This window comes from Aquarana catesbeiana, linkage group LG03 (assembly GCF_042186555.1).
Source record: "Aquarana catesbeiana isolate 2022-GZ linkage group LG03, ASM4218655v1, whole genome shotgun sequence".
Classification (NCBI taxonomy): domain Eukaryota; kingdom Metazoa; phylum Chordata; class Amphibia; order Anura; family Ranidae; genus Aquarana; species Aquarana catesbeiana.
In genome coordinates, this window is record NC_133326.1 from 283867490 (window position 1) to 283890906 (window position 23417).

The window sequence follows — 23417 nt, forward strand, 5'->3', positions numbered from 1 at the left end:
GATTTGGTAAAGAGGAAGATTTCTGAAATTTATAAAATTTTGATGAGTAGAGGGTGGCTAGAACCACCGCCATTTTTAAAAAAATGGGAGGAGGAATTGGGAGTAAACTGTAGTAGTGAAACAGCGAAGAACATCCTGGGGGCAACGCATGGAACGGCATCTGACATGAAAACGATAGAGAGCAACTACAAGTGTTTAGCTAGGTGGTATATGACCCCGGTGAAGTTTAGTAAATTCGCTACGGACAGGTCACCCAACTGTTGGAGAGGGTGTGGGACACCGGGAAATATGGCGCATCTTTGGTGGAATTGCCCCAAAATTAAACTATTCTGGAAGGGAGTGATCGGGATAATAGAAGAGATAACGGGTAAGGTTATCAAGTATAACCCCTGGGATTGCCTGTTCCACGGGTCGGAGGGAGGAAAAAAAAGGTACAAATCCTCTTTAATGCCGGTGCCGTTAAATTCAGCAAAGAATGTAATCCCAAAGAAATGGCAGGAAGTGGAGGCCCCGAAGATCAGGGATTGGATCACTAGAGTGAATGAAACCTTCTTATTGGAGAAAGCAGAGGTAGAAGTTCAAGCAGATAGGGACCAAGAGGATGAAAGGGGCAAATGGGGCAGTTGGGTGGCTTTCAGAAAATCTAAGCGATATGTTGAAGTCATGATATTGTAATTTCCTTTCTGATGTCCGAACTCGAGCGCCCATGAATTGACATGACCACAGAGGAAGTGAAATGTCTGCGAGGGAAGGGGGGGGACGGGAAGGGGGGGGGACGAGAGGGGGGGGAGGGAACAATGGGGGGGAATTTTTATACAACTTAAGCTGAATATTTTGTAAAATAAAATAAAGATATTAAAAAAAAAAAATAATGTATTACAATTTTAACTAAGCACATTTGATTTTAGTCGACTAAAATGTACTGGAGATTTAAGTCCACTAATTATGACTAAAACCATTGCAGATGACTAAAATGCGACTAAAACTAAAATGGCATTTTAGTTAAAAGATTAAAATATGACTAAAACTAAATCGAAATGTGCTGCCAAAATTAATACTGCAAACGAAAATCCACAGTTTTTCTTTGGCTACAGATTGCCACTTCTGCCTTCAGGTAGTATTCAATTTGAATAAGGCTTGATCAATGCTACATCTTCACTCCTTGGATCACTAGTTGCTGACTGCTGGAATATATTTAAGTAAGGCTGCTATGTTCTTTTACAGCATTTCTGGTGAATAATATTGCTGCCTTTAACAAAGGATGATGCAAAGGGGGAAAAAAATAAAAATAAAAAACCCTTTACCCTGGATCACTACAAATCTGATTTGCTTCACTTCCTCACTATAAAGCTGGCCATACATTATAGAATTTTCTTATTCCATTTTCTTTAGATTTACCTTCAACCATGTAGTGCAAGGGCCTGCCTGCATACAAATTGAAAGTGTTTAGGTTTGATCACATATTATATGGTTTTGGTAAATCTAAAGGACAATTCTACAACACAATTGTATAATATCATATAATATAATTAAGACCTTCTTTCTAGCCTGTGGATTTCTTTGTAAACTAAGTTTACTGGTTCATGTATTCAGTCTGCACAGCAAAAGATATAATATGGTGCAACATTACATTTTTCGCTTTTGTTAAACACAATATTAGAAAATACATTTAATAAAGTTGGTTTAAAAATATCATAGTCAAACACTGTAGGCTTTTTTTTGTTAATCAGAATTTCATATATTACAAACAACATACAAATAAAATATTTACAAAAAAACTATAAACAAAACAATTAATTTAGGAATCCTATACACAACACACTATTAAATTTCAGCTGACTCTGCAGGGTAGCAAAATACTGAAGATCTGTTTGTCTCATAAGCTTCAGTGTAACAGGAAATGGCAGTTTCTATTTGTGAGATCCATTGTTTCTGTAAAATATATAGAATATGGTAATATTAGGCATGGCATTTATCCAGACTTGCTCTCATTTGTTAAGAGTTGTGGATGTGCAGTTTTTATTTCAAGTCTATCTCTGGTCCATCCCCCTCCCACACTACCCATTAACCTGTCACTGTGATGTTTGCCCTTACTTACCAGTAGTAAGGCATGGGAGGTGATAGGGCAACAATTGGCTTTACCAGAAATCAGATTCTGCAGGTTTAAGGGATCAGAAAGCTGTTAAAGGTACATCCAGGAGCCTGCATTTATTCAGGTAACCAGGGATTGTAAAGTCAGAAGGTTTTTTTTTCTTAATGCATTGTATGCATTAAGATAAAAAGCCTTCTGTGTGCTGCAGCCCCCATCCTACTTACCTAAGCCCAATCTCGATCCAGTGATGTTGCACGAGATGTAGTTCCACTACACAAAACAGGTAAGTATACAGTGGGGCAAAAAAAGTTTTTAGTCAGCCACCAATAGTGCAAGTTCTCCCACTTAAGAAGTTGAGAGAGGCCTGTAATTGTCATCATAGGTATACCTCAACTATGAGAGACAAAATGTGGAAACAAATCCAGACAATCACATTGTCTGATTTGGAAAGAATTTATTTTCAAATTATGGTGGAAAATAAGTATTTTGTCAATATCAAAAGTTCATCTCAATACTGTGTTCTATATCCTTTGTTGGCAATGACAGAGGTCAAACGTTTTCTGTAAGTCTGCACAAGGTTGTCACACACTGTTGCTGGTATGTTGGCCCATTCCTCCATGCAGATCTCCTCTAGAGCAGTGATGTTTTGGGGCTGTTGCTGGGTAACACAGACTTTCAACTCCCTCCACAGGTTTTCTATGGGGTTGAGATCTGGAGACTGGCTAGGACACTCCAGGACCTTGAAATGCTTTTTATGAAGCCACTCCTTCGTTGCCCGGGCGGTGTGTTTGGGATCATTGTCATGCTGAAAGACCCATCCACGTTTCATCTTCAATGCCCTTGCTGATGGGAGGAGGTTTGCACTCAAAATCTCACGATACATGGCCCCATTCATTCATGTACACGTATCAGTCGTCCTGTTCCCTTTGCAGAGAAACAGCCCCAAAGCATGATGTTGCCACCCCATGCTTCACAGTAGGTATGGTGTTCTTTGGCTGCAAATCAGCATTCTCTTTCCTCCAAACAGGACGAGTTGTGTTTCTATCAAACAGTTCTACTTTGCTTTCATCTGACTATATGACATTCTCCCAATTCTCTTCCGGATCATCCAAATGCTCTCTAGCAAACCTCAGATGGGCCTGGACATGTACTGGCTTAAGCAGGGGGACACGTCTGGCACTGCAGGATCTGAGTCCATGGCGGCGTAGTGTGTTACTGATGGTAGCCTTTGTAACGTTGGTCCCAGCTCTCTGCAGGTCATTCACTAGGTACCCCCAGTGTGGTTCTGGGATTTTTGCTCACTGTTCCTGTGATCATTTTGACCCCATGGGGTGAGATCTTGCGTGGAGCCCCAGATCGAGGGAGATTATCATTGGTCTTGTATGTCTTCCATTTGCTAATTATTGCTCCCACAGTTGATTTCTTCACACCAAGCTGCTTGCCTATTGCAGATTCAGTTTTCCCAGCCTCGTGCAGGTCTACAATTTTGTTTCTGGTGTCCTTCGACAGCTCTTTGGTCTTCACCATAGTGGAGTTTGGAGTGTGATTGTTTGAGGTTGTGGACAGGTGTCTTTTATACTGATAACAAGTTCAAACAGGTGCCATTAATACAGGTAATGAGTGGAGGACAGAGGAGCCTCTTAAAGAAGAAGATACAGGTCCGTGAGAGCCAGAAATCTTGCTTGTTTGTAGGTGACCAAATACTTATTTTCCACCATAATTTGCAAATAAATTCAATCAGACAATGTGATTGTCTGGATTTGTTTCCACATTTTGTCTCTCATAGTTGAGGTATACCTATGATGACAATTACAGGCCTTTCTCATCTTTTTAAGCGGGAAAACTTGCAAAATTGGTGGCTGACTAAATACTTTTTTGCCCCACTGTAACATGTTTATTTTTAACAAAAAAATAAAAAGACGAGACTTTGGTAGCATTTTAACCACTAGCTGACCTGCTGCCCTAATTATACTGTGGCAGGTTGGCTCTCCTGGGCAAATCACCGTAGCTGTACGTCGGCCCTTTAAATAGGCAGGGAGGCGCATGTGCCTGCCGTGTGACGTAGGAGCTAATGCACGTGCCTGGCAGCCGCGATGTCCGCCGGGCACCTGTGATCGCTTCTGAGTAAGAGAGAACGGGGATCTGTCAATGTAAACAGACAGATCCCCCGTTCTGTCAGGGAGAGATTAGAAACAGTGATGTCTCTCTAGTCCCAGTCACTACACTGCCCTCACAGTTAGATACACCTCCCTAGGACACACTTAACCCCTTGATCGCCCCCTAGTGTTAACCCCTTCCCTGCTAGTGACATTTATACAGTAATCCGTGGGTATTTTTAGCTCTGATCGTTGTATAAGTGTCAATAATCCCAAAAAAGTGTCAAAAGTGTCCGATCTTTCTGCCGCAATGTTGCAGTCCTGCTAAAAATCACAGGTTGCCTCCATTACTAGTAAAAAATTAAAATAATAAAAATGCCATAAATCTATCCCCTATTTTGTAGATGCTATAACTTTTGCACAAACCAATCAACATATTTTTACCAACAATATGTAGAATACATATTGGCCTAAACTGATCAATAAATTTGTTTTTTAAAAAACTTTTGGAAAATTTATTATAGCAAAAAGTAGGTAAGATAGGTTTTTTTTGTTTTTTTTTTCAAAATTGATTTTTTTGTTTATAGTGCAAAAAATAAAAACCGGTGATCAAATGCCACCAAAAGAAAGCTCTATTTGTGGGACAAAAAATACAATTTTGTTTGGGTACTGTGTCGCACGACCACGCAATTGTCAGTTAAAGCAACGCAGTGCCATTTCACAAAAAATGGCCTGGTCATTAAGGGGGAATATCCTTCTGGGGCTGAAGTAGTTAGGGGTGCTATGTCATTTCAACCATGTCAAGAAACTTTCTAGTGGGATGCTGGCAGCCTGCCTGCTCCACCTGATGGAGAGACCCATCCAGAAATACAAGGTTTCTCTTGCATTTCTGGTCCTGGCTGCTGCTTTGTTATACCTGGTAACTGTTCTTATGGTCTTTTGGGGCATTTCCCCCGGAAAGCCAGCTCAGGCAGCCAAATACACGTCAACCTCTGTTTTACGTTAAAATGTATATCTTCTTAAACTATTACATTTGTCAGCCTCAAGAAGTTACATTTCTTGGTTCTATGTAATGCAATTCTTATGCTCATACATATGTTGAGAATGTAGAACTATGATGCATTTACTAACTCTCTGCTCTGGACTTCAATGTAGATGTTACAAGTTATTCTCTAAGAAGCTTTTCTATAAATAAAGAATTAAAAAATATGTAGAATACATATTGGCCTAAACTGATCAATGAATTTGTTTTTTAACCACTTGCTTACAGGGCACTTAAACCCCCCTCCTATCCAGACCAATTTTCAGCTTTCAGCGCTGACACACTTTGAATGACAATTGCGCGGTCATACAACACTGTACCCAAATGAAATTTTTATCATTTTTTCCCCACAAATAGAGCTTTCTTTTGGTCACCTCTGCGGTTTTTATTTTTTGTTAAAAAAAATGTAAAAAGTCAGAATTTAAAAAAAAAAAAAAAATTTTTTATATTTTGTTATAAAATTTTAAAAAGGGTAATTTTTCTCCTTCATTTATGTATGCTGATGAGGCGGCACTGATAGGTGGCAGTGATGGGCACTGATTAGTGGCAATAATGGGCACTGATCTGGTACATTGATAGGCAACACTGCTAGGTGGCACTGATTGGCACCACTGGTGGGCATTGATAGGTGGCACTTGTAGGCATTGATAGGTGGCACTCATGGGCATTGATACGTGGCACTGGTGGGCACTGTGTGCACTGTCAGGTGGCAATGTCAGATGGCACTGGCAGTGGGTACTGGTGGCACAATTGAGGCATTATTGCCTCTTCCTCTTAAGGACCGATGTCCCTTGCTGATGAGTCGGTGATCGGCCTTTTTTTTCTCCTCGCACTGTCAGCGCGAGGAGAATAAAAACCTGATCACAGAGCTTTTGTTTTGATCATGTGATCAGCTGTCATTGGCTGACAGCTGATCACATGGTAAGGGGCCGGGACCGGCCCCTTACTTGGATCGGTGATCACCCGAGTCTCAGTGACTCGGTGATCACAGCACGCTCCGCGCGTGCACAGGGGAGGCAGTCATATGACTGCCTCCCGGGAATTCAGGTCCGCGCTGTAGCCGTCATTTAGCTATAGCGTGGATATCAAGTGGTTAAAAAACTTTTGGGATATTTATTATAGCAAAAAGTAAAAATTGTTTTTTTTGTTTATAGTGCAAAAAATAAAAAACGCAGAGGTGATCAAATGCCACCAAAAGAAAGCTCTATTTGTGGGGCAAAAAATACAATTTTGTTTGGGTACTGTGTCGCACGACCACGCAATTGTCAGTTAAAGCGACGCAGTGCCATTTCGCAAAAAATGGCCTGGTCATTAAGGGGGCATATCCTTCTGGGGCTGAAGTAGTTAAAGTCTCTCTCTGGTCAGGGGTGCTATGTCATTTCAACCATGTCAAGAAACTTTCTAGTGGGATACTGGCAGCCTGCCTGCTCCACCTGATGGAGAGACCCATCCAGAAATACAAGGTTTCTCTTGTATTTCTGGTCCTGGCTGCTGCTTTGTTATACCCGGTAACTGTTCTTATGGTCTTTTGGGGCATTTCCCCCGGAAAGCCAGCTCAGGCAGCCAAATACACGTCAACCTCTGTTTTACGTTAAAATGTATATCTTCTTAAACTATTACATTTGTCAGCCTCAAGAAGTTATATTTCTTGGTTCTATGTAATGCAATTCTTATGCTCATACATATGTCGAGAATGTAGAACTATGATGCATTTACTAACTCTCTGCTCTGGACTTCAATGTAGATGTTACAAGTTATTCTCTAAGAAGCTTTTCTATAAATAAAGAATTAAAAAAAATAAAAATAAAACCACGTTCTAAGCATAACGCTCCCTAGAATTTCTAAATTATATTTAACCACTTGCTGCACCAGCCAATTCTGACACTTTTCACATACATGTAAAAATCTGCATTTTTTGTTCACCTAATTACTTAGAACCCCCAAATATAATTTCTAAAAGCAAAGGCACTTGAGAAAAAAAAAAAATGTCAGTTGTTGCAATATTTTGTGCCAAAAAATATTTGCGCAGCAGTTTTTCATGCACAATTTTTTTTTTTTGGGGGGGGGGGGGGGGCAGCACACTTTAACCTCTTCCCATCCAATGTGCGTACAGTATATATACATTCTTGGATGGGAGTGGTGACAGCAATGACCGAGATATCATTTTTTAAGGCCAGCAATTTCCTGCAAGGTAAAAGCGTTTTGTTTTTTTTTGCTTTTTTTGTTTTTAGGTTTAAGAGACCTGGCAAGCACATAGTAACCAGATTTGGGTCCTGTTTAGATGAACACACAGGAGCCTTTACACATACTGGATGTTTTGATTAGTGCTTCTTTTTTTTTTTTTTTTTTTTACAGTATCACTATCCATTATGGTACATCACACTATAAAATAGGAGAGCTTGACAAACCTTTTCAGATTCCGTATGCGTTTGCATAATGAAGGCAGCGATACACTGCTGATAGCGATTCTCATGCTGGATTAGGAAAGCATTCCTCATTCCATATACTATTGAAGACAGAAGGAATCAGTAAATTAAGCCAATATAACAAGTTTACAGCTATATGTTCTTTAAGTATGGGTATTCTTCTGTATAAAAGCAAAAAAAATAGGATTTTTGTACTCACCGTAAAATCCTTTTCTCTGAAGTTCATTGACGGACACAGCACCTTTAATCTTGACCTTATGGTTATATCGCCACCTTCAGGAGAGGACTAGGCAGAACATGTAAAAACAGCAAAACTGCACAGTACCACCCAGGGGGCGGTCCTACTGGCTATAACTCCTCACTCTGCTTTCAGCAGCTCAGTTCGTCAAAAAGCAGTACAACATAAATAAGAGGGGTGGGTGCTGTGTCCGTCAATGAACTTCAGAGAAAAAGATTTTACGGTGAGTACAAAAATCCTATTTTCTCTTTCGTTCATTGACGGACACAGCACCTTTAATCTTGACCTTAGGGACGACCCCAAGCAGTGTAAAAAAAACGAGGGGTGGGAACAACAAGAAAACAAACTCCACCCATAACAAAAAGAACCCCTCAACAGAGGAGTTGCAACCTTAAACGGCCGCCTGCAAATCCTTGCGGCCGAAGCAAGCATCTGAAGATGCGCTCACACCAACCTTGTAAAATTTAGTGAAAGTGTGAACGGATGACCAGGTCGCCACCTTACATACCTGGGAACCAGACGCTTGATGTCGGAAAGCCCAGGAGGCACCAATTGCCCTGGTAGAATGTGCCGTGACAGGAAAGGGGGGCGCCCACCCCCTCATGGCATAAGCCTGAACCACGACCTGTCTGATCCACTGAGAAATGGTGGCCGGCGAGAGCGCCAGGCCCTTCTTCGGACCAACCACCGATACAAACAGCGAGTCCAACCTCCGGAAAGGAGCTGTAGCAGACAAATACACCCGCAGAGCCCGGACCACGTCCAAAGAATGCAAAGAAACCTCTTTGGGATATGACGGCCAAGGACATAAGGACGGAAGTACAATGTCCTCATTTAGATGAAAGGCCGAAACAACCTTTGGAAGAAATGAAGGCTGCGGACACAGCACCGCCTTATCCTTGTGGAGGATCAAGTAGGGAGACTTGCATGACAAGGCCGCCAACTCAGAAACCCTCCTGGCAGATGTAATAGCCACTAGAAACACTACTTTCTGAGAGAGTGTCAATAAGGGAATCTCCCTAATGTTTTCAAACGGCGGTTTCTGAAGCACAGATAGCACCAGATTCAAATCCCACAGAGGCAGCGGTGGTCGAACCGGAGGGGCCACATGCCGAACCCCCTGAACAAACGTACTAACCAATGAATGAGTCGCCAAAGGGCGCTGAAAAAGGACAGCCAAAGCTGATACCTGCCCCTTAATGGTGCTTAAAACAAGTTTCTGATCCACTCCTCGCTGCAAAAACAGCAGGATCCTGGAAACTGAATATGTATGTGGGCGCCACCCCATCTCCTCACACATGGAGATGTAGGCCTTCCACGTACGATGATAAATCTTCCAAGAAGAGGACTTCCATGTTCAGCATAGTGGAGATTACCGAATCCGACAGTCCTCGGTCCCTTAGCACCTGGCTTTCAACAGCCATGCCGTTAAAACCAGCGATGGTGAAGCAGAATGAAGTATTGGACCTTGCGACAGAGGGTCCTCTCGCCACCAAGGAACATCAGCCACCATTCTGACTATGTTGGCGTACCAAGGACGTCGAGGCCAATCTGGGGCAATCAGAATCACCGGAATCCTCTCGCCCTCCACTCTGCGTAGTAGATGGGGTAAGAGTTTGAGCGGGGGGATAATGCCCCCATGGAGCCACTAACTCGTCTGACGCATCTGCCCAGGGGTTTCTTGCCCTGGCCACAAACCTCTGTACCTTCTGATTGAGCAGAGAGGCCAAGAGATCCACATCTGGTGTGCCCCACCTTAGGCATATGAGCTGAAACACATCCAGATGTAGCAACCATTCCCCCTGGTCCAGCATCTGACGACTTAGGTAGTCCGCATGCCAGTATTCTACGCCCGGAATGTATACGGCCGACAGAGCCGGCACGCGCCGCTCTGCCCACTGCAGGATGTGAGCGACCTCCAGTGCTGCAGCCAAGCTCCAAGAAATCCCCCTGATGGAGTGCAGCGACGACAGAGCGAACTGATTCTATCCTGAACCATTGAACTTTCACAAAGCCGTTGAGGGCCTTGAGATCCAGGACCGGACGGACCCCTTCCTTCTTTGGGACTACAAACAGATTGGAGTTTAATCCCTGAAACCTTTCCGGTGTTGGCACAGGTACTATAACCCCGCGCAGCAGCAGGCCCTGTACTGCCCCGAACAGGGCCTCCCGACCAGCCGGAAGAAGATTAAGGTTGGAGGGAAAAAAATCTGTCTGGCGGACAAGAAAGAAACTATCTTGTAGCCTGATGAAACCAGTTTGCAGACCTACTGGTCAGAAGGGAGGGAGGTCCACCGAGCAGCAAACTCCCGAAGGCGACAGATTTGCTCAAAGGCTTGTTTGGCTTGCGAAACCAGGGATGCTTCTGTCCCTCAGCAGGCACCTTGTCAGACTGGGAACGCTTACCTGCTGACCCGGGCGCGCGATAAATCCGCTTCTGAGTGGAAAAGGAGGGCCCCTGCCTAGGGTGTGGCTCCTTACTCTTTCTGGACTGTGGGAGCAAAGTACTCTTCCCCCCAGTAACATTCTTAATAATGTCATCCAGTGAGGCTCCAAACAGCCTCTCCCCCTGGAAGGGCAAATCCGGCAGCGCTTTCTTAGAAGTCTGGTCTGCAGACCAGCATTTAAGCCAAATCAGGCAACATATCACCACTGCTGATACTGAGGCTCTAGAAAGCAAGGGGGTCGTATCTAGGGCCGAATCACAGACATACTTCAGGCCCTGCACCAACTGGTCTGCCAGTTTTACGCAGACCGGGGAAACCTGTTGCTTCTCCAACTCGCGGTGCAACAACTTAGCCCATTCAGTAAGCCTCCTAGCTGCCACAGACTGAGGGGCCCCCCCGCAGGACTCACCACCCTGGCCCAGGTACTGCGCTGTGCTGCCGCCGTCCGCTCTCCCTGTGCCAGCAACGAGGTGTTCTGAGTAGTTTTGCGTTGTTCCAGACTGAACCAGCCACACAGCGCTAGAGTAACACAAACTGAGGCTACTAGAAAATGGCCGCCGGCCGCCTCAGGAAAACGTCTGAGCGCGCTGGGAAAATGGCCGCCGTACTACAAGAAAATGGCCGCGGTTAAGAAACTGGCTACGGCTACAAGAAAATGGTCACAGAGCATGCGGCGGCCAGTTCCCACATGGCAACTCACAGCTATTCACAAAAAATGGCCCAAAAAACAGGAGGACGAGCAGACCACCAACCGCCCAGCGCAGCCCCCTGCCAGGACCCAGAGCCCCCCCTAGAGGACCCCCGGCCAGGCACGAGCTGCTCCATCCTGCCGAGACAGGTGGAACCATACTTACCCCTCCTGCAGGGACTGCTGGACGCATTCCACAGACAGACCCATCACCCAAGCAGTATGGGGTGGCTGTCGGCCACGGGACACTGTGACTTGGACAGCAGTAGCCCGGTCACATGTGTGCCCCGAAGCATATAGCTTGCTGGCCACCCCTGGATCAAACGGGACATGTCTTGGCCGACCCAGCGCGTAGCTAGGGTCTGCTCACGCTCGATGACCAGGCTGGAGAGACTACCAGGATCTATATTATCCAGCCTGTCACCCAGCCCGGCTGTTGATTGTAGATCACAGGAATCAAAAAAGAAAAAAATTCCAAGGACCAATGGTCCCCACAGGGAGCCAGGTCCTTCTCCTATACTAGGCAGAAAAAAACTGAGCTGCTGGAAGCAGAGTGAGGGGTTATAGCCAGTAGGACCGCCCCCTGGGCGGTACTGTGCAGTTTTGCTGTTTTTACATGTTCTGCCTAGTTCTCTCCTGAAGGTGGCGATATAACCCTAAGGTCAAGATTAAAGGTGCCGTGTCCGTCAATGAACGAAAGAGAAAAAAAAATTTTCACTCCAAAATATATCCTTTATAAAAGATACCGTGCACATTCATACTTGCGTACCTGTAACATGGAAGGCATCAATACTTTTTATGCTTAGCCTGTCTAGTGGAATAGGCTGGTCTAAGACTTTGCAGTAACCGCCTTCTTTCACTATGCTCTGCAGCTCTGGGTGTAAAGACGGGTACATTGTACAAGCTTCTATATTTGATGTTTTCTGGAAAAAATAAAAAAGACACAAGACAATTAAAGTTAAACGCCCTTCTCACTGCCTATCCTTGCGATAGGCCCCAACATTAAAGCAGAACTATATCCAAAAAATGTTTTGAATAGAGTAGGGAAAGGATTAGAACCAGCTTTATTGCTCTATGGGTCCCAATTGAAATTGCCCATACATTTTTACCTGGTGACCACAAAAGAACTGTGGGTAAATCCTCCAAATAGGACAGAGAGGTCAATAAACGCCTGATAGAGATTCTAAACATTTCCAAAAAAAAAACATTTGGCTGGAATTCCACTTTAACACCCTACCCAAAGACAAATGTCAATAATTATCTTGATTCTATGCTCACAATTCTAATCCATCTCGAATACAATGAACTGATTACTCTGACCAGACATTGTCCAAATTTTGATAATCTCCCATTACAGAGATTGTTAGAGCACACTCACTATGCATGAAAATGAAAATGCATTTAAATGTAGATATTACAATCATTTATATGTGGCTAGTTTAGGATTGGATTTTAAAATATAGGACATGCTTCATTTTTCTGCATTACACATGTTAAGCAAGTCCACTGTGAAAAGTAAAACAAACATGCATGTATCATGCAATTGTGTGCATTTTCTTCAACACATCTGCACCAAAGAAAATCTGTGCTCTGAATGTTTCTCCCTCGCCGTACAAAATGAACAAAAATTTGCATTACTGTGAATGCATAAGAGTGGAAAGGCCCCTCATAGAAAGTACAGCCGGTCATAGACGGTGCAAATTCCTTTCCTGCAATTACAGGACGAAAATACTAATACATTTACTGTTTTTCTATGCCAAAAACACTGGAAGTCTCAGGCCCCACCCTCCTTACCCCTATGGCTTAAAGGTGTTGTAAACCCTCGTGTTTTTTCACCTTTTAATGCATCTTATGCATTAAGGTGAAAAAACACCTGGCAGTGACCGGCCCCCAGTCCCCGCCCCCCCCGTTTTAATTACCTGAGCCCTGGAATTTCCCACGGTGGAGACATGATCTTCCTCTGCCCAGGGTTCTCAGCTCTTGATTGGATAGATTGATAGCAGTGCAGCCATTGGCTCCCACTGCTGTCAATCAAATCCAATGATGCAGTGCTGGGGGGCGTGGCCGAGCCTGGCATTCTGTGTCTATGGACGCCGAATGCTAGATTCGGGAGCACGCCCGCAAGGTAACCCTCTGTGAGAGCACTTCTCCTAGGAGGTTATACGATGCGGGGAGGAGCTACCAGCGCCACCGGGGGACCCCAGAAGAGGATGCTTGGGGCCACTCTGTGCAATACGAACTGCACAGTGGATGTAAGTATGACATGTTTGTTATTTAAAAAAAAACTCAAAGCTTTACAATCACTTTAATCTTTTTAACCAAGCTATACCTACTGTATGTATGTTATGTCCTGAGCGGGGACCTTCTTTTTTTGGTACACTATCTGGTATGGTCATGTATGAATAATCCCATATTTTTTCTTCTGTATTGTTCCGAGCTGCGTCTTGGTGCTGTGCCTTGCTGGGCACATTTTTTTTTTCCTTTGTTGTTAACACACGGGAAAAAAAATTATGAAGCTACCCTTTAAAAAAAGAAACTATGATGTCTGCATCATATCAGTGTTGTGTGAAAAGATTGCAATGCCATTTTCCCAAAATTGAACCAGAAATTGAATTTTCAATCAAGGATAAATACAACAGAAATGTTTAACATGCAAGGGAAACCCAAAACATCTCTTGCAATTGAAAGAATTTTGCATGGAGAATTGGTTACAAATTTACTGAGTCAATATCAGACATTGGTGGACAGTTAGGCTCGGTTCACATAGGGGCGACTTGTCAGGCGACCTAGTCGCCTGACAAGTCGCCTCCCGTTCTGTGCTACGGAACCGTTCTAATAGGAGCGACGCAAGTCGCTCCGACTTAGAAAAAGGTTCCTGTACTACTTTGGGGGCGACTTGGGGCGACTTGCATAGACTTCTATACAGAAGTCGTTTTGCAAGTCGCCTCAGAAGTCGTTTGCAGGTCGCCTCGCTGAGGCGACCTGCAAGTCGTGCCGCCCCTGTGTGAACCGGCACTTAGGCAACATGCCTACAAGAAGTCATTTCTGCTACAGGGGGCAATATCGCCTTCTAAAGCCAAGGATGTACTTACTTTTTCCACATATATCATTACATCTATTGGTATTTTTGTTGAATAAATAACTGCAAAGACAATTTTTACTTCTGTTTATTCCAAGTATATTTTCTGTAGGCACTGTTTAAATGAAGATCTAATGTTTGCCTGTTCAAAAATGTAAAAGCTAAGACTTTCCATGTGGTGTACTTACTTTTTCACATTACACACATATGTTGTGAAAAGGTATGTAAACAGCATAGATTTTAGAAAACTGAAATTATACAAAAGAAATGTAATTACCCTTTTGTTGCGTTTAATTTTTGTTATCAGCAGCAAGTCATCAAACAGGAGCAGGTATACATCAAGAAGACGTGTGCTTTCTAAAGAGAATAGAATCATATGCAGTGAGATGTATATTTTGATAAGGTGCTCCAACTGGTCATCACGATTCACAAAGGCTACATTCACACTAGGCTTCCTCATTTGGTTTAAATGATAGTCTTGCAAGCTTCCCAAAAAAACAAAACTAATTATATATGTACCAGAAACAGTGTGTGTGTGTGTGTGTGTGTGAGGTATTCAAAGACCAGCTGCTAGCACTGATCACATCCCCATATGCATGTGCACAAAAATAAGTATATAAGAGTGCAGCGCTGAATCATGAAATATAAACAAATATCAAAAATCATTAAAACAAGCAACATATAAGTGCATAATTAAATGTCCATACAATAAAGTGCAAAAAAGTCCATATCAAAACTGAAAATTCCACAAATGGATGTTGATTGATGAAGAACTAAAAGTAATAGTGAAATCCTATATATAAAGCTTCCAGACCACCAACGAATCACATCACTTATGCTCCCCTCCAATGGGTATAGGCTCACCTCTGGGAGTGCGACCCCCCAACTAAGCAGGGTCAAAAATGCCCGAGATCGAGAGCTGATCGAGATTTTGGATGTGCAGCTCTATGTTGCGCTTTAAACTCATGTCCGTATTAGTGTGGTGCGCTGGAAGCGCCCGCATACTGTGAGTACCCTGTATATTTTAATAAACGCATGTTAAAGTGTTTTAAACAATTCAAGCACTATTTGAGTTTTTTTTCTCTGCATATACTCTGCTGCTGACATACTGAGGAGGAGATCTTGGGAGAAGTTTTAGAAGCCAGCTGTGTTGGATATCTCACTTAGTCCTGGGGTGGCTCACATGCGTTTTAGGCTGGCCATACACTATACAATTTTCTGATTCAATTTCCTTTAGATTTACCTTCAACTATGTAGTGCAAGGGCCAGTCTGATTGCATACAAATTGAAAGGGTTTAGGTTTGACCTCATATTATATGGTTTTGGTAAATCTAAAGGAAAGTTGAACAGGAAAATTGTATAGTGTATGGCCAGCTTTAGACCCTGCTTAGTTGGGGGGGTCGCACTCCCGGAGGTGAGCCTATACCCATTGTGGGGGGGGCACGAGTGAGGTGATCATTGGTAGTCTGGAAGCTTTATATATAGGATTTCACTATTACTTTTAGTTGCTCATCAATCAACATCCATTTGTGGAATTTTCACTGTTTTAATGTGGACTTTTTTGCACTTCCTCATTTGGTTTATTTAAACACAGGAGAAATGAGCTAGGAAGTATAGACTTTATACTTCCCAGATCAAGATCTCCTGCATTTAATCGTACTTGCAGTTACATGCATTTAGACACGTTCAGAGTATCTAATCTGCCTCTGGGCGCACAAAATTTGTATTTCTCTAAACACAGATCAACAGAATGCACCTGAATGCAAGTAAACGCACAGTGTGACTCTTATCAATTAAGTTTAACTTTACTTTTAAGGTCGGCCATACATGGAGCAAATTTCTTTTGTGCAACCACAGGTTGCAAGAAAGCAATTTGCCCAATTCCCCCAACAACACAGACAGTGTTGATGCAGGAATCCCTCCTGCCTGGGTCATTGTCTTCTCCTGGCAGGGAAGAGAAGACAGTGATTATCGCTAGCGGCTATAGCTGCCTTTAGCGATAATCTCAGAATAATCCGGCAGGCTGGTTGTACCCAAGTTGATCGATCAATGACATTTAGCCTACCCATTAACAGTTCGAATCCCGGACGATTCCTGCTGAACCAGCCGAGATTTGAACCCTGTATGGCCGGCCTTGTTTTGAACATGCTTAGCATATGTTCACTAATGCTGATCTTGAGATATTAGTAAAGATCCATTTCAATACAAATTTAAAGAAGCATATATGAGAAAGACATTAAGAATTACCCTCATTCCCCTTATTGATTTGGCTCCAAGAAATGGGAAAAGTATTTTTTCCATAAATAGATACTCCTATAAGGCTGGCCATACATGGTTCAAATCTCAGCCGGTTCAGCAGATACGAACCATTAATGGGAAGACTGAATGTACCAAGTTGACTGATTGATCAACTGTCTTCTCCTGGCGGTAAAGGCCCCCCCCCAGGAACAGCCAATCGCTCGGCAGGAGGGATTCCCATCAGCATTGTCTGTGTTGATGGACTTGCAGACCCATGGTTGCAGAAAATAAATTTGCACCGTGTATGGCCTTTTTCTAGCTCAGCAGTAGAAAAAAACAACAACCGGAGTGCATGTAAAACATATCATATACAGTGCATCCGGAAAGCATTCACAGTGCTTCACTTTTTCCACATTTTGTTACGTTACAGCCTTATTCCAAAATGGAATAAATTCATTATTTTCCTCAAAATTCTACAAACAATTCCCTATAATGACATTGTGAAAGAAATTTGTTTGAAATCTTTGCAAATTTATTACAAATGAAAAAATCCCATGTACATAAGTATTCACAGCCTTTGCCATGACACTCAAAATTGAGCTCAAGTGCATCCTGTTTCCACTGTTGATCCTTGAGGCCAGATTCACACTGGTGCGACACAACTACTTTGGATCCGACTTTGCCCTGCGACTTGAAGCCAACATACGTCCGACTTTCAATGAACGGGGATCCGACTTGGATCCCCGTCAATACCAGGCACTGTGTTTGGTATGAATCTTGAGGGGGAACTCCACGCCTCCTCCAAGAGCATACCAGGCCCTTCGGTCTGGTATGGATTTTAAGGGGCACCCCCTACGCCAAAAAAACGGCATGGGAGTCCCCCCCAAATCCATACCAGACCCTTATCCGAGCATGTAGCCCGGCCGGTCAGGAAAAGGAGTGGGGACGAGCGAGCGCCCCCCCCCCCCTCCTGAACCGTACCAGGCCACATGCCCTCAACATGGGGGGGTGGGTGCTTTGGGGCAGGGGGGTGCCCTGTGGCCCCCCCACCCCAAAGCACCTTGTCCCCATGTTGATGAGGACAAGGGCCTCTTTCCGACAACCCTGGTCGTTGGTTCTCGGGGTCTGCGGGCTGGGGGGGTTTATCGGAATCCGGGAGTAATGCGGTGTGCGCGGAGCGAAACGACTTATGGGGCATGGTCACCGGGTGATGTAATCCGGTGACTCCGCCCCTTATGACGTCACATCCCATCGTGCCCCGGGCGGTGACATCATAAGGGACCCGGTGACCACGCCCCATGCCTATATATATAAGTCGTTGCACACCGCATTACAGTGGGAGAGAGCGTGTCAACATCAGAGGAAGAGAAGAGGGATGAACACGACGGAGAAGACCAGGCCACCGCTAGCAAAAGAGCAGGCAAAAGAGCAGAAGATAGCGGAGGAGCCTGGCATAAGATACCGGAGAGCGGGAGAAGAACCGGAGAGCGCGGAGAAGAAGGAAGAGACCCCCGAAGTCAGAAGAAGACCCCCGGAGCTGCCTAATAAATTACTTTAAAAACCTGTCTAGTGTGTTTTTTTATTGACACTTTTTTTTCCTAGGTGAATGGGTAGGGGTACGATGTACCCCATACTCATTCACATAGGGTGGGGGGCCGGAATCTGGGGGCCCCCTTATTAAAGGGGGCTCCCGGATTCCGATAAGCCCCCCCACCCGCAGACCCCGACAACCAATGGCCAGAGTTGTCAGGAAGAGTCCCTTGTCCTCATCAACATGGGGACAAGGTGCTTTGGGGTGGGGGGGCTGCAGGGTGCCCCCCGCCCCAAAGCACCCACCCCCCCATGTTGAGGGCATGTGGCCTAATACAGTTAAGGAGGGGGGGGGCGCTCACTTGTCCCCACTCCTTTTCTTGACCCGCCTGCGTGCTTGGATAAGGGTCTGGCATGGATTTAGGGGGGACCCCCGCACCGTTGTTTTGGCGTAGGGGGTTCCCCTTAATATCCATACCAGACCCAAGGGCCTGGTATGCACTTGGAGGGGGAACCCATGCCGGTTTTTTATTTAAAATTTGGCGCGGAGTTCCCCCTCAAGATCATCTGAGCACAAGTCGCATGCCAAGGTCGGATCATGCAAGACGTCGATCCGACTTTGATCCGACTTCAATGATATTCAATGGGCTGAAGTAGGATCAAAGTTGGACCAAAGTAGCACAGGGAGCATTTTTAAAGTCGGACCGACTTGTGTCGGACCAGTTAAGATGGCTCCCATAGGGAAACATTGATTTTCACACGTCATGCGACATGAGCTCCCAATGTCGGAGCGTTTGCCGCACCAGTGTGAACCCGGCCTAAGATGTTTCCACAACTTGATTGGAGTCCACCTGTGGTAAATTCAGTTGATTGGAAATGAATGGAAAGGCACACACCTGTCTATATAAGATCCCACAGTTAACAGTGCATATCAGAGCACAAACCAAGCCATGAAGTCCAAAGAATAGTCTGTAGACCTCCGAGACAGGATTGTATCGAGGCACAGATCTGGGTAAGGGTACAGAAAAATGTCTGCAGTATTGAAGGTCCCAATGAGCACCGTGGCCTCCATCATCCATAAATGGAAAAAAGTTTGGAACCGCCAGGTCTCTTCTTAGAGCGGGCTGCCTGGCCAAACTGAGCGATCGGGGGGACAAGGGCCTTAGTCAGGGAGGTGACTAAGAACCCAATGGTCACTCTGACAGAACTCCAGCGTTTCTCTGTGGAGAGAGGAGAACCTTTCAGAACAACCATTTCTGCAGCACTCCAGCAATCAGGCCTGTATGGTAGAGTGGCCAGACCAAAGCCACCCCTCAGTAAAAGGCAGATGATAGCCTGCCTGGAGTTTGCCAAAAGGCACCTGAAGGATTCTCAGACCATGAGAAACAAAATTCTCTGGTCTGATGAAACACAGATTGAACTCTTTGGCCTAATTGGCGTCATGTCTGGAGGAAACCAGGCACCACTCATCACCCGGCCAATACCATCCCTACAGTGAAGCATTGTGGCTGCAGCTTTATGCTGTGGGGATGTTTTTCAGCAGCAGGAACTAGGAGACTAGTCATAATTGAGGGAACGATGAATGCAGCAATGTACAGAGACTTCCATGATGAAAACCTGCTCCAAAGCGCTCTGGACCTCAGACTTGGGCGAAGGTTCATTTTCCAACAGGACAACGACCCTAAGCACACAGCCAAGATAACAAAGGAGTGGCTATAGGATAACTCTGTGAATATCCTTAAGTGGCCCAGCCAGAGCCCAGGCTTGAACATATCTGGAGAGATCTGAAAATAGCTGTGCACCGATGCTCCCCATCCAACCTGATGGAGCTTGAGAGGTCCTGCAAAGGAGAATAGGAGAAACTGCCCAAAAATAGGCGTGCCAAGCTTGTAGCATCATACTCAATAAGACTTGAGGTTGTAATTGGTGCCAAGGTTCTTTACCAAACTATTGAAAAAAAAGCTGTGAATACTTATGTACATGGGATTTTGTTGCTTTTTTAATTTTTAATAAATTTGCAAAGATTTCAAACAAACTTCTTTCACGTTGTCACTATGGGGTATTGTTTGTAGAATTTTAAAGAAAATAATTCATTTAATCCGTTTTGCAATAAGGCAGTAGCATAACAAAATGTGGGAAACGTGAAGCGCTGTGAATACTTCCTGAATGCACTGTACGTAAACGGAGGTATGCTTGGAGATAACTAATTCCTTTGAGGTGCAAAGAAACACCAGAAGCCCAGCACAACACAATGGCAGCTGAAGGCCTGCAGCATGTCTCAGCAATCAATACCTAGCATTTAAGACAAGGTGCAAACTTATGAGCCAGAAACTGTATAAATGTCCCAAAAGTGCATAGCATGAATATTTTGGGAATGCTGGTGATAATCCCTGCAAAAGTAATAAAAATACCTGTGTCCCATTGCAGAGATTTCCCTACACTTCCTGACAGCCAAACAGGAAGTGAGAGGAAATCTCAATAAATGACAGGAATATTTTTGAGGACCCCCAGGTCACAAAAACTAGTGTCCCCATTGGAAGATTTCTCCTCTCTAACCAAAACTAAAAAGAAAAATTTTGCCTATATTTATACTTTAAGTCTACAGGACATGAAGTGAAGAAATATCCTCTTAAAGTCTAACTAAAGGCAACATTTTTATTTACATTTTTTTGGTTTTGGAGTGGCGAGGGATTAGAACCCGTGTCACTTTTTATTGCGATCTGCATCACTGTTAGGGAGATTCCCCCTGCCTATTTGTCCTGCTTACCATTATCATTGAAAGTAAAAGGAATCGCACATTTTGGGTTGTCCCCAGAAAAGTAATAGAGGGGAAATCTTCCAATGGGGACACTGGTTCTGATGACCTATGGGGGCCCCCAAGGGATTCCCTTAATTTGCAGGGGTTTCATGTGACTTCCTGTTTTGCTATGGGACAGCAAGTGAAGGGGAATTTCTGCAATAGGACACGGATGGCAAAAAAAAAATATCTGACAGGGGTTATATATCCCTTGCATACTCTATCCAAATTAAAAACAAAAAGGTTTTGCCTATAGTTCTACTTTAATTACACACACATAGCCAAAAAAAAAACTACCCCCACTCTTTCTAAAATGCAAAAAATTATAAAGTTTTGACTTATAATATCAAAAAAGTGGTTCTTAGGCCCCTATGTCACTGTTAGATAAGAACATGTGTCCTAGTGTCTTTGCTTTATATAAAAAAATTAGATTTCTACCTGATTTCACAGCACCTCCCAGCGCTCACATGACTCCTCGGCTTTCTCCTCTTCCCCGTCTGACAGCTTCAGCCGGGGAGGAGGAGGAGAGAGCCGAGCAGTCACATGAGCGGTGGCAGATGCTCTGAAATAAGGTAGAAGTCTGCATTTTTTTTTTTATAAAGACCAGACACTGGGACACATGTTCTTATCTAACAGAGGGGATGGTATAAACATCATATAGTTTTGTAGCAGCGGGGAGGGGAACAGAGCGGCGCTAGTGAAAGCCGACAGGCAGGCAGGGGAGGGGTGAGAGAGGACAGAGGGAGATGAAGGGGATGAAGGAGGCACGTAAACTGACCAGTGTCAGCGCTTAGCAGCCATGATAAACCGTGGTTAGCTTACAGGGGGGAGGGCAGAACCAGCAAGGATCAGCCAAGTATTTCAGGTGATAGAGAGGCCCAAATTACACAGCACAAGCACTATGCTGTATAACATGCTTTAAGGGAACAAGATCCTTTTTTTTTTGTTTGTACGGTAACAAACCCTTTAAATTTTTGCACAGGGAACAAGCAACTATTGGAGGACAGGTTTTCAATCATGTTCATTTACACACCTGTAAGGGTAAGCCTTCCTTCATAAAGAAGCTGTCTGTTTGGTGAAGATAACATCGTCTCCACGTTCGACTCTTTGAAATAGTTTTTAAGGCCCTAAAAAAAAAAAATCCAAAAAGCAATCAAACCAGTTTTACAGATTTGAGATCAACTGAAATGTTCATAGTAAAAGAAGACCCACAAATATTAGATGACTGGGTTCTATTTTTTTATTTTTTATAATGATACAGAAAAATGCAAGCTCCTTTTCCTGACCAATACCAGACCTACAATACCTGGGGACTTAAATGATGAGCTCACTTTTTCTTTTTTTTTTTCTAAATTCCAGCTTTCCTATGTACTGATATACCATTAATGTACTTCTTTTTCCAAAAATAAAAAAAACAGCTTTCCTTTTATTCTACACATGCTTACTTCATTGTCTTTATTGGCTGCTCGATTAGTTCTGCCTTACTTCCTGGACAGACTTTAGGTCATGACACAGGAAGGAGTTGACCAGCTGATTTCATTAGCACACCCTGCATCATCTACCCTCAGCTGGTCAACTCCTTCGGGGAATCAGAATCTTGCAGTCCTTTTACAGCACAGCTCAGACTGGAAAAAGAAAGCAGCACAAGGAGCAAATCAATTGTGCTTTATTGTAAAGAAGAAGCTTATTGGAGGAGAGCAGAGTGACAGCAAGCTCATCAGTCTGCTTCTTCTCCATTCACTGTCCAGTAATAGGCTGGGAAAGTTATAAGACCTGTAAGTGTGCTGACGTGCAGCAAAGAAAAATAAGGTCTTCCCCCCTGCCTTGCAGTGCAGTGCTGTGTGGCAGAGTTGTGTAAATGTCAGGAGTGGATGAAATACAAATAAATACTTTAGCAGGTCAAACAGTTCCCAAGTCTGTATTTCATCTATGTATTTGGCCATTTGCCTGGAGTTTAACTTAAATATCACTATTTAGTGTTCAACACAAACGTCTATAAAATACCTCAGGAATAAAAAATCTTTTATCTCTCTCCCACAAGCAGGGCCACGCAATCACTTCCTGGAGTTGCTTGAATTTCTGTGACTTGTCCAGCAATTTCACTTTTCCTTCAAGATCTCCTACAATACAAAAGGTAAATCACTGTGATACCTTACACAAAGCAGTCTTTCCATACTCTATGCCATACCAGTAGTTCATAAGTGACATGGGACAACCTTCATAAATCTTGAAATAGCCACAGCAGAAGGTGTGTATGGTTAGAAAGAAGTCTGTGGGGACTTTCCAAGGTCCACAAGTGATTCAGTACATTAACATCAGTTGCGCAAATAGCAATTTTTGACCAGTTCAGATGCATGATCAATCTAAAGTGGAACTCTAGCCAAGGTGTTTCGGTTTTGATTGTGTGTGAAATAGTAAAACCTCTGATATTAATTTCTGTCTGTTTCCTTGCTGCTGAGATTTTTCCTCTATTCCTGTACAGATTAAAGGGAAAAGGGGGGTGGGGAATCCTTTCATCCCTTGAGTTGTGATTCTGCAATATGAACATTTTAAAGTGTTACTGAAGTTAGAATTTTTTTTAAAATTAAAATAACAAACATGTTATACTCATCTGCTCAGTGCAGTAGTATTGCACAGAACGGCCCCCGATCCTCATCTTCTTGAGTTCCCAGCGGCATTCTTGGCTCCTCCTCTTCTTTGTGTGTCCCCATAGCAAGCTGTTTGCTATGGAAACACATGGTGCC

General features: G+C 43.8%; 1 protein-coding gene across 2 annotated transcripts in view; it reads right to left on the reverse strand.

Moving 5' to 3' along the window:
• Positions 1-1018: 1018 nt before the first annotated feature.
• The window catches only part of PLEKHG7 (pleckstrin homology and RhoGEF domain containing G7), a 129383-nt gene continuing 106984 nt past the window's right edge, over positions 1019-23417 (reverse strand). The window contains exons 12-17 of one of the 2 annotated variants that reach the window (XM_073620185.1): positions 22678-22793; positions 21707-21800; positions 14386-14465; positions 11799-11952; positions 7639-7736; positions 1019-1932 (exon numbers count right to left, since the gene is read on the reverse strand). In XM_073620185.1, coding sequence (XP_073476286.1) covers positions 1825-1932; positions 7639-7736; positions 11799-11952; positions 14386-14465; positions 21707-21800; positions 22678-22793 — 650 coding nt within the window. In that variant the 3' untranslated portion in view covers positions 1019-1824. The remainder of the gene's footprint in view (positions 1933-7638; positions 7737-11798; positions 11953-14385; positions 14466-21706; positions 21801-22677; positions 22794-23417) is intronic. The other variant, XM_073620184.1, reaches the window with a different exon arrangement.